This window comes from Hypanus sabinus, chromosome 10 (assembly GCF_030144855.1).
Source record: "Hypanus sabinus isolate sHypSab1 chromosome 10, sHypSab1.hap1, whole genome shotgun sequence".
NCBI lineage: Eukaryota > Metazoa > Chordata > Chondrichthyes > Myliobatiformes > Dasyatidae > Hypanus > Hypanus sabinus.
This window is the reverse complement of record NC_082715.1, coordinates 122,347,776-122,360,168: the sequence shown is the minus strand read 5'-3', so window position 1 is coordinate 122,360,168 and position 12,393 is coordinate 122,347,776. Positions and strand designations below refer to the sequence as shown.

Sequence of the window (12,393 nt, the reverse complement as noted above, 5' to 3'; positions counted from 1 at the left end):
CCAATTAACCCGAAACCACTGTATATAAATTGAGAAGCCAAGTGATAATAGACAGTGACTCCTTCCAGAAATATGATTCACTAGTCATTCATGCTTCAGAAAGTCTAATACTTCCCCCTGACATGTGTGAAAGATGGGAAATACAGTGAATGCTGGTTAATAGGGCAGTCAGTTAATCAGGTCCACCACTTACTTGGTATAACTCAAAGAAGAAAAATTAATGAAAACAATAGCCAGGATTTTCCTTCATTTATTTAGGGCCTGTGCTGCATAATTAAGACAGGAGACCGTTGCCAAACGGTTTCTAAATAGTTACAGCCACGTGCATTTGTGTGACCGTTAGACATGACACCATGCTTAGAGCAAACAGTTTTTAAATAGCCAGTAGTGTGTTTTGTGCTCAAAAAGCAGTCACTTTTGTCACTGATGGTTGGTGAAAAATAAGTAATAGGACAATTCAGAATTGTCTTGCTCACTGTGGTTTCAAGCATTGGGGTTTGGAGATGCCAGAACCAGCCAGGAGTGAAAACAAATCTATCTCACTCCTTCAACAAGTTAGAAACAACGAAGAATGTGAAGGTATCGGCAGTCATCTTGAATGTTACAATAAAAATAAAAATTTTTACAATGCAATCATTGAAAGCATTCTATGAAGGCAGTCCATTATCTATGCTAGATGTCTTTGTTGATTTTGTTCATTTGCAGTGAATCAAAAAAACACGGCAGCATACACTGCATACAGAATACAGAATTTCTCTGTCGATTAGTTCCTCTGTGTATTAGGAGCTAATACAGTTTTCTCGTACTGTAATAGTATCGGTAGTGTTCTAATTTGTTCTGTATTTCATTTAAATACATAATTTGTTGCTCAGTTAAAAGGTAGTTAGTCTTTTGTAAACCTTTATAACCATTCACATGAAACTTTGGTTAAATGGGACAGCAGCTTAACTGAGACAAAATGTGTCGGTCTTAATGTGCCCCAATTAACCCGAAACCACTGTATATAAATTGAGAAGCGTAGACAGGGTAGAGAGTCAGAATCTTTTTTTCTGGAATGGAAATATCAAATCCAAGAAGGTGAATGTTTAAGATAAGAGGAGGAAATTTTAAAGGAGATTTATGTGGGAAATTATTTATACAGAGGATGGGAATGTGCCTGGAATGGGCTGCCTGAGTAAGTATTGGAAATAGATACGATTGTGACATTTAAGAAGTATTTAGAATAATGCATGAACAGGCAGGGAATGGAGGGATATAGACTATCTGCAATTTGAATTGGCATCATGATCTGCATGGACATTGTGGGCCAAAGGGCCTTTTCCTGAGCTATACTGTTCCATATTCTTAAGGCTTTCTGAAAGACATATACTGACACATTTGACTGTCTGTTCCATGGCTGGACACACTATTGAAGAATGGATTCAGATGCCTTTTGTATCCATCCTTCAGTGCTAGCACAGGAACACACATCTATTCCTTGAAATGAGGTAGCTATTCCCAAGGAAACTAGAATGTGCTTTCCCTATTTTACTTCCTTTTTACTTTGTTTTAATGCTTGGAGCCAACTGTACAGAGGCCTCTCTAGTATAGAAGGTCAGCTCATTAGCCATCCATATGCAGAAAAAAAATTGCAGAATTATGTGGGGACAATGGGACTGAGTCTATGCAATAGATGAGGTGAAAGGTGAACCAGCCTTGAGCCTTTCATTCCCTTGGTGCCTACTACTGCTTTGAAATATACTCAATGGCATTTTCAGAACCCTCAGAAGTGGACAATTTCTGGTATGAAATTCTGAGGTTGAATCAGCATCAGATTCAGTATCACTGGAATTTTACATGAAATTCATTGTTCTGTGGCAGTTGTGTGATTTGCTACCCTGTTACGACTGTGCCAAGAAATAACAGACAATACACTGCATATGATTAAAGGAATTATATTTATGAATGTTAATTTTTAACTAAAGAGTTAGTAGAGAAAAGGAAAAAAAACAAAATGTTCCCATTAAAATTAAACAGTCAAATGTGCACAAGTTGGAGCTCAACTCTTGCAAAAGTCACATTCACCGATCCTCAGTAAACCTCTGCACCTTGCCCCATCGAATCATGATCCCCCACCAGGTTAAATCCTACAACCGGTTCTCTCCAGTGTCTTCTCTCTTCATTTTCCACCGAACAAAGAATCCAGCTCCCACCAGTGTCAGGAACACAAACAAATACCCAGTCCCCTGATTCGATGGCTCACAGTCCAAAGCATTCATTATCTCTAACCATAATACAAACACTGCTTCTGCAGAAAGACCATTATGTTAACTGTGAAATCTTTACCAGGGTATTACATAGATTATATATATATATAAACAAATAAATTTAAATTAAATAAGTAGTTAAAAAAGAGTAAAAACTGGGGTAATGTCCATGGATTTGTTGTTAGTTCATAAATCTGATTGCAAAGGAGAAGAAATAGTCTCTAAAAGGTTGAATGTTTATCTTTAGGCTCCTATTACTCCTTGATGGTAGCAATGAGAAACAGGGAATGTCAGGTGTGATAGGGCTCTTTAATGATAGGTGCCACCTTGTTGAGGTATCGTCTTTTGAACACATCCTTGATGCTGGGGAGGCGAGTGCCCAAGATGGAAATGGCTGAGTTTGTAACTTTCTGCAGGTTTGTGCAGTGGGCCCTCCATGCCAGAAAGTGATGCAACACCATGGTATATCTGTAGAAATTTGCTGGAGTCTTTTGTGACATACTAAATCTCCTCAGACTCCTAATAAAATATACCCACTATCATGCCTTCTTTGTAATTGCATCAATATGTTGGGCCCAAGATAGATCTTCAGAGATGATAACATCTAGTAACTTGAAATTGCTCACCCTTTCCACTGTTTATCCCTTGATGAGGACTGGTATGTGTTTCCTCAACTTCTCCTCCCTGAAGTTCACAGTCAATTCCTAGGTCTTACTGACATTGAGTGCAAGATTGTTAGTGTGACACCACTCAACCAGCTGATTCTGTCTCACACCTGTATGCCTCCTCATCACCATCTGAAGTTCTCCCAACAATAGTTGATTTATAAATTGGCAGATTCATGGATGATGTTTGTGCTGTGCCTAGCCAGCCACACAGTCATGGCTGTAGAGAGAATAGAGCAGTGGGCTCAGCATGCATCCTTGAAGTGTGCCAGAGTTGATTGTCAGCAAGGAGGAAATGTTATTTTTGCTCCGCACTAACTGTGGCCTCGCAATGAAGAAGTCAAGGATACTGTTGCAGAGGAAGATACAGAGGCCCGGATTTTGGAACTTATTGTTTAATATGAGGTTGAACACTGAGTTGTAATTAATAAACAGCAGCCTGGCATAGGTATTGCTATTGAGTAAATGGTCCAAGACTGAGTGGAGAGCCAATGACATTGCATGTGCTGTAGACTTGATAGGCAAATTACAGTGGGTCCAGGTTCTTGCTTAGGTTGGAGTTGATTCTGGCCATGACCAGACTCTCAAGCACTTCATCACAGTAAACCTGTGTACAACTGGGGGATAACTGTTGAGGTTTCTCACCCTGCTGTTTTGGGGAATTGGTATGATTGTTGCCTTATGAAGCAGGTGGGTAGATTGAGAGATTGAAGATGTTCCTTGTCCACTCCCACCAGTTAGTTGGCAGTGGTTTTCAGTGCCCCACCAGGTACACCATCAGTGCCTGACACATTGCAAGAGTGATCTTGAAAGATGTTCTAACATTAGCCTCCAAGATAGAGACCACAGGGACGCCAGTTGCTGTAGGGATTTGTGCAGGTGTAGTTTTAGTTTCCCTTTCAAAGTGTGCCTAAGAGGAGCCGAGTTCAACTGGGAGTGAAGTATCACCGCCATTCATGATGCTAGGCTTCACTTTGTAGGAATTAATAGCCTGCAAACCCTGCCAGAGTTGATGTACATCCGATTCTGTCTCTAACTTTCCAAAGATTTGATAATTCCAAAGATCTGACAATTCCTCTAAAGATTTACAAGGCTTTGCCTTTGGAAATATTTCCTCAATTCATTCTGAAGATATCACAAGCTATTTTCTATTTCAGGATAAGAACACTGACTTGAATTAACTCCGGAGATGTGCAATGAAAGCAACACCCTGAATATTTTTATAATATATTCAAAAAAGATTCAAGATGCAAAAACTTTGTCATTCTAACCGTACATCAGCTCTGTAGGGCAGAATTATTCAGTGTTTCCCAGGAGCAGTGCAATCATAACATAACAAATGCAACACTAAATAATAAACATAACAATAAGTAGTAAAACACAACAGCCACATGTCAGTTAAAAACAAGTTGTAAGTGTGCAATGCAAGTTAAAAGTGTCCAAAGCAAAGTCAGGTAGAGCAGCTATTTAGCAGTCTGACTGCCTGTGGGAGGAAGCTGTTTAGTAGCCTTGTGGTTTTAGTTTTGATGCTCCTGTAACGTTTACATAGAACATCTTAAGGTATTTTACAGAACCACAATACAGTGAAATAATGAATACATGTGTGAGTGCATCTTCAAGACCAAAAATAAAAGATACTGATAAAAGAAGGTTTTGGATTGATGATTCAATAGCTAGGTTGCAAGAATGGGTGTTGGAGTGGTGTTGTTGAGTAGAAGGGACTGGAGATCTTGTACAGCATATCAAATTGATCGGCATGAATTTATTATGATAAAGGGCCTGTACTTGTACTGTTTTGTTCTTTCACTCTAAATCTTAGCACTCCAGCATAAAGTATACCGTTCATGTAGATGAAATCATCTGGCCAATGTTGAAGGAAAGAATATCTTGGTGTGTTCTTTAAAAAGACTCACCAGCTCCTTTGTACCTTCTGAAATCAAAAGTCACAACTGTGGTGTGTTACCTTTTATTCCAGACACTGTAGTGTTGAGAATAAATCAACAATAGCCACCGGTGAATAAATGTGCAACTGAATGAATAAAGATAAGTTCATTTCTATCAGTTTATGAAAGATGTTCAAACATACTGTAGCTTACCATTTTTTTAAAGTTTCAGATGTCTAAAACTTTTATTTTCTTGAACCTCAAGTGCTTATTGTCATGTTTAAATCTAAGTACAATAAGTGCTTGAAGTTTGCTTGTGTAATTAACAAGGCAAATAAGTTGTCTAATTTTTTTTAAAGAAAGACAGGTTTATCAAATCATGGTAATCTTGTTGTTTTGTTGCAGGCAGAGATCTTAACTGGCATTGAAGTATCCAACATTGAAGATGCTGGAAAGGCAGGCTCCATGCTGTTGGAGAAGGGTTGCATTGTTGTGATCATTACGATGGGAGCAGAGGGCAGTTTGCTGATGTCACAGGAGAAACCATCTCCTTGCCATATTCCCACAAGGAGAGTGAAGGCAGTGGATACTACGGTACAGTACACTTTGTTTATTAATAGCTCTGCCCTAGGTTTTGATTGAAAGAATGAAGAATTAGCCTGTGACTAATCTCACAAACCTCTGCCTAGTGGTTGGAGAATAATTTGTGGTTAAACATGATATCATTACGTTACTTGATATATTTTCATTTGAATTAAATGTGTCAATCCCCAGTGACATCTGTCATCATTTCTTCCAATTCATCAAACCTCATTCCATCCATAAACCAAACAGCCAAACCATTTTTCATGTGTACCTTCCAGGGAAGCAGAGTGGAAAGTGTGGTGGGAATTGAAGGTTCAATTGTCTGTAATCCTACCAGAGACTGCTGAGTATCAAGCCAAGACCTGGGCATAGGGCAGCATGAATAGTGTGAGGTAGAGGAGCAGGGTGACATTGCCATATGACTACTTGCCACTTTTAAGCAATTACAAAGTAGGCCTTCTCTTCTGTGTGGGTAATCTGGACATTTTTGCAGGCTGTGTTTATGCTCATAATTTTCTGCATGAAAATAAAGAATGTATTACAAGCTGTGTAACAACATGCACATATCCAGAAGCCCCCAATCTCTCTCTGCAGCAAATAATAATTTTTGTTTTACATAACAAATGCTACTTTGTTCAAACCCCTTTGTACTTTTCCCTAATCTTTATTAGTTGTCTTATTAAATCTTTTATTCTGTTCCATGGCTTACTTTCCTTTGAAATCAAAACCCATCACTCAATTATTCTGATCTTTACCCATGGTTAAAAACTGAAAGACCTTGTATCTCATTTTAAAATCTTCAGTTGTTTAAGATCATGTGGCTGTCATCTAATTATTTATTTGACTCATCCTCTGAATATTTATAGTTCCTTTTTCCTTCACTGTGGGCTTTACAGCTCTAGTTGCATTTGGTCAACTCTAACAGGTGGACCACGCCTTGCTGCTGCCAGGCACAGGAGTCTCAGAGCAAACTCCCTCTCTATCACTTCCGGTGGAAAGGATGCAAGAACATTACCAAAGCCTGCTTAAGGGAGTGTTTAATTCCCCACTTTCTTCTGGGAATCTGTGGTTCAGGACTGGGAATTAAGACATAGGAGTAGAATTAGGCCACTCAGCCCATTAAGCCTGTTCCACCATTTCTTCATGGTTGATTTATTTTCCCTCTCAACCCTATCCTCCTGCCTTCTCCCATAACCTTTGACCCTGACTAATCAAGAACCTTTCAAACTCTGCTTTAAATATACTCAGTAACTTGGCCTCCACAACCACCCAGAGCAGTGAATTCCACAGATTCACCACCTGTCTATAGAAAGTTTGATAAACCTCTATAGACGCGTAGTGGTGAGTACATTGATTGCATCACAGCGTAGTATGGAAACACCAAGACCCCTGAACAGAAAACCCTACAAAAAGTAGTGGATACAGATGGTGCATCACGGGTAAAGTCCTCCCCACCATTGAGGACATCTACACAAAGATTTGTCATAGGAAAGCAGCACCCATCATCAGGATCCCCACCATGCAAGACATGCTTTCTTGTTGCTGCTGCCATCAGTGGGAAGATATAGGAGGTTCAGGACTCTCATCACCAGGCTCAGGAACAGTTATTAGCCCTCAACCATCAGGCTTTTGAACAGAAGGAATAACTTCACTAGCCCCATTATTAAAATATTCCCTCAACCTATGGACTTACTTTCATGGTCTCTTCATCTCATTTTCTTAATAGCTAATGCTTATTTATTTATGTATGTATGTATTTGCATAGTTTGTTGGCATTTGCACACTGGTTGAATGCTCAGGTTGGTGGGTACTTCATTGAGGCTATAATGGATTTTTTAAGTATGCCTACAAGAAAATGAATATCGGGGTTGTATATTGTGACAAATATCTACTTCAATAATATATTTACTTTGAACTTTGAACTCCAGCTGAAGAAATTTTTTCTCACCTCTGTTCAAAATGGACATTCCTCTATTCTGAGGCTGTGCTCTCTGGTCCTAGACTCCCCCATAGTAGAAAACAACCTCTCCAGATTCACTTTATCTAAGCCTTTTAGTATTCGATAGGTTTCAATAAGGCCCTAAACTCCAGCATGTACAGGCCCAGAGCCATTAAATGCTCCTTGTATATTAACTGTTTCATTCCCAGAATCATTCTCGTGAACCTCCTCTGGACCTTCCCCAATGCCAGCATACCTTTTCTTACATAAGGGTCCCAAAACTGTTCACAATACTGCAAGTGTGGTTTAGCCAATGCCTGTTAAAGCCTCAGTTTTACATCCTTGCTGTTATATTCAGTCCACTGGAGATGAATGCTAACATCCCATTGGCCTTCTTTACCGTGGACTCAACCTGCAATTTAACCTTTCGGAAATCCCACACAATGAATCCCAAGTCCCATTGCACTTCTAATTTTTTGAATTTTCTTCCTGTTTAGAAAATAGACTACAAGTTTATTCCTTCTAACAAAGTGCAAATCTGTCACTCTTTTACCCATTCTCCCAATCTGTCTAAGTCCTTCTGCATTTTTCCTGCTTCCTCAGCACTTTTTGCCCGTCCACCTATTATCTGCCAATTTAGCCGAAAGTTATCAATTTCGTCATCCAAATCATTAAGGTGCAATGTGAAAATTAGCAGTCCCAATACCGACCCCTGCGGAACACCACTAATCACTGGCGGCCAACCAGAACAAGCCCCTTTCATTCCCACATTTTTTCCTCCTGCCAGTCAGCTAGTCTTCGGTTCTTGCTAGTATCTTTCCTGTAATAAAGTTAAGCAGCCTCCTGAGTGGCACATTGTCAAAGGCCTTCTGAAAATCCAAGTAAGCAACATCCATTGACTTTCCTTTGTCTATCCTGCCTGTTATTTCTTCAAAAAATTCAAACAGATTAGTCAGGCAAGGTTTATCCGGAATGAAAGCATGCTGGCTTTGGCCTACTTCATCTTGTGCATCTAAGTACCCCAATAACTCATCCTTAATAATGGACAACAACATCTTGTGCCTCTAAGCACCCCAAGATCTTATCCTTAATAATGGATACCAACATCTTCCCAACCACTAAAGACAGAATAATTGGCCTATAATTTTCTTTCTTCTGCCTCCTTCCCTTCTTAAAGAGTAGAGTGACATTTGTAATTTTCCAGTCCTCCAGTACCGTTCCAGAATCTGGTGATTCTCCAAAGATCATTACTAATGCCTCCACAATCTCTTCAGCTACCTCTCTCATAACCCTAGAATGTAGTCCATCTGAATCTACCTTCAGATCTTTCAGCTTACCAAGCACTTTCCCCTTAGTAATAGCAACTAACTCACATCAGCCCCCTGAAATTCAAAATTCTGGCATGCTGTTTGTGCCTTCCACAGCAAAGACTGATATAAAACACGTATTAAGTTTCCCTACCATTTCTTTGTCCCCCATTACTACCTCTCTGATGACATTTCCTCGCAGCCCAATATCCATTTTTGCCTCTCATTTACTCTTCATATGTTTGAAGAAAAGCTTTTGGTTACCTTTATTATTATTATTAGCTAACATACCTTCAAATTTCATCTTTACTCTCCCTAGGATTTTGTAGTTGCCTTTGTTGGTTTTTAAAAGCTTCTCCATTGTATAACTGCCCACTAATTTTTGCTGTTTTATATGCCTTCTCTTTTGTTTTTATGCTACCTTTGGCTTCCCTTGTCAGGAACGGTTGCCTCATCCTCCCTTCAGAATACAGTGGTGTTGGGAAGTTTGTGAACCCTGTAGAATTTTTCTATTTCTGCATAAATATGACTTAAAGTGTGATCAGATCTGCACACAAGTACTAAAACAAGATAAAGAGAACCAAATGAAATAAATAACACATAAATGTTATACTTGTTCATTTTTTATTGAGAAAAATTATTCAATATTACATGCATTTGTTGAAAAAGTATGTGAATCTCTGGGGTGATGCCTTCTACAAAAGCTATTTAGAATCAGGTGTTCCTATCAATGAGGTGAGATTAGAGGTGTGGGTTATAGAGGTGCCCTGCCCTATAAAAATAGGCAGTCTGATTACTGCTGGAGTCTGCTCTTCTCAAGAAAGATCTATTTATGTGCATTATGCCTCGATCAAACAACTGTCAAAGGACCTTAGCAGAAGGTTAGTTAGTTGACTTGTAAACACAAAGTACACTGCAGATGCTGCGGTCAAATCAACAAGTACAAACATGCTGGATGAACTCAGCAGGTCGGGCAGCATCCGTTGAAATGTCACTTCAACGAATGCTGCCTGACCTGCTGAGTTCATCCAACTTGTTTGTACATGTAGTTTGTTCACTTGGCTTCATCAGCCATTTTATATTGAACAGAACTGGAGTGGAAATAAATTTTCCTAGACCCTGTACAAGAATAAGGCAATACTGCATTTTTCTTTTTAAAATAGAAATAATATGAAATCAAGTTTCCCCACTCCTAGAACAGGCAAGAAATTCAGCAATGCCAGATCGTTTATGTAAAATTGCATTAACGTAAATGCTGTTGGATCTTGCTCTGTTTAAATAGTCTCTGTTTATCGTCAATAATAATAACTTTGCTTTTGATAAACCTGGTTCTGAAAAATTACAGTGCACTAATGAATAAGTTTACAGACAGCACTAAATTGGTGGAGTCCTGTAGTTTGTTTTATTGATTTTGTTATGCAAATTTTGTACAACTTTAACTTTATAAAGTTTGTAATGTTCTGTGCCGCTGCTAAAAATCTAATTTTCATGGCACTTATGCCATGGATATGTATGCCCATTACGATGAACTTTAACTTGAAACTTGAACTAATAAGGGAGGTTGTCAAAGGATTGAACAGGCCAATTAGAAATGTGGACAGAGAAATGGTAGATGGTGCTTAAAGTTCAATATTGAAGATTGTTTAAATCATTTCCACCACACAAGTGTAATAGAGAGTGAAATAATTGTTATTCTGGATAAAAAAACAATAAGAAAAAAATGCAATAAATATAAATACGTAAGATAGCTTATACACATAGATTGATTGTATGTCTATAAAGTGTCACTAGAAACAAGTGACTATAAGGTGACGCTGAGAGGAAATGATAAAATAGTGGTGTTGGGGGGTTGTTAGTGGGTGCAGGTGTTGATCAAACTTACTACTTGGAGAACGTAACTGTTTTTGTGTCAGGTGGTCTTGGCGTGGATGCTCTGTACCCTCCTCCCTCGTGGCAGTGGGACAAACAGTCCACGAGCATAGTGGTTGGGATCCTTCATGACACTGCTGGCCTTTTCTCAGCACATTTCTATATATACGTCCTTGATGGCTGGTGCTGATAATGCATTGGGCAGTTTGATGACCTGTTGTAGAGTCTTCTGGTCCATTGTAGTTCATTTTCATGATAGAATACTCTCTACTGCACATCTGTAGAAGGTTGTGAGTAGGGATGTGCATAGACTGGCTCTCTTTAGGCTCCTCAGAAAGTAAAGTTGTTGGTGAGCTTTCCTGAATGTGTAGGATGTGTTGTGGGATCATGAGAGATTGTGCAAGATGTGCACTCCCAGGAGTTTGAGTCTGCTTGCTGTGCCACTAATGTAAAGGGAGGCACGAGTGGTGCGAGTTCTCCTGGTCAATAACCGTCTCCTTTGTCTTGTTCACATTGAGAAAGAGGTTATTTGCCTCCAATTAATTCAGATAGGCATGTGATGTTTCACTTCGGGATGTCAGTTTTAAAAAGAAAGTACAGAACAAATGGCAGGACCCTTAACAGCATTGAATGCAGAGAGGGATCTTGTCATCCAGGAACTTGAAGCTGCTCACCCTTTCCACTGCTGTCTCTTTGATGAGGACTGGTATATGTTCTCCCAACTTCCCCTTCCTGACGTCCACAATCAACTCCTTTGACTTACTGGCATTGAGTGCAAGATTGTTGTTGCAACACCACTCAATCAGCTGAACTATCTCACTCCTGTACATCACCTTGTCACTGTCAACATGGTCAGAGGATACATGTTGTCTATGTGCATCACGGAGGCAGAGCTATTACATGATATTCGACCTCCTTTCTTCCAGACAAGGTGAAGATACAGCGAGGTTGGAGTGTTAAGTATAAAAGTTGGGAAGTCATGTTATAGCTGTATATCATTGGTTACACTACATTTTGTAGATTGTGTGCCTTTTTGGTCATCAAATTACGGGAAGGAATTGGAGGCTTTAGTGATGGTGCAAAAGAGATTCACCAGAATTTTCCCTACAATAAAGAGTATTAGTTATAAGGAGGTTGGCCAAATTTAGATGGTTTTCATTGGAGGCTGAGCTGCAACCTGAAAAATGTTTTTAAAAAATTACGCTTTTTTTGTAATTATGTATTATGTCAGTTTCCCCCAAGTGGGAAATGTCAGATAGTAGAGGACATAACTTGAAGGTGAAAGGTTAAAGGAGATATACATTGCAAGTTGTAGGTGCATAGAACCAACAACTGATAAAAAATTATATTCTAGTTTTTTCATGTCCAAGATATTTAATCTTCATTTTTGGCAGCTATGCTGCTATTTTTTCAGTAAAATGCTTTAGTTTGCAAACATTGTGGGTGAGGTTTCTTGGTATTTTGTTTCATAGTGCACTTTATCTCTTGGAAATAATAATAACTTCATAGCTAAGGACATTGTATCTTCGGTTAGATTAATGTATGCTACGTGATACAACATGAGGATTACATTAACAGTTAATTATGTATATTAGGAAAAGATGCCAAATTAAATCTTGTTAAATTCTTACTGTGGTGTTTTTGCAAGTTGTTTCAAGTTTCTCAATAAAATAAATGTTGCATTTAATCCATTTGACATCCATCAGAGGGAAACAGCATAAGATCTAAAGAAAATGAGTCAGGTCCTTTGAACATCTGCATTATAGTCTGTATATCTCAATAATCTTAGCTTTCTGACTAATGGTATCTGATAAACCTACATACCCATTGTAGAGTATATTTGATAACTGTCTTACAATAGCTCAGCACTTGCTGTGCTTTCAGTATTGTAGAATCGGC

General features: G+C 38.9%; 1 protein-coding gene across 2 annotated transcripts in view; it reads left to right on the top strand.

Moving 5' to 3' along the window:
- rbks (ribokinase) overlaps nucleotides 1–12,393 on the top strand; it is a 162,028-nt gene that overhangs the window by 106,979 nt on the left and 42,656 nt on the right. For both annotated transcript variants that reach the window (XM_059982817.1, XM_059982818.1), the window contains exon 7: nucleotides 5,200–5,388. In XM_059982817.1, the coding sequence (XP_059838800.1) occupies nucleotides 5,200–5,388 (189 nt within the window). The remainder of the gene's footprint in view (nucleotides 1–5,199; nucleotides 5,389–12,393) is intronic.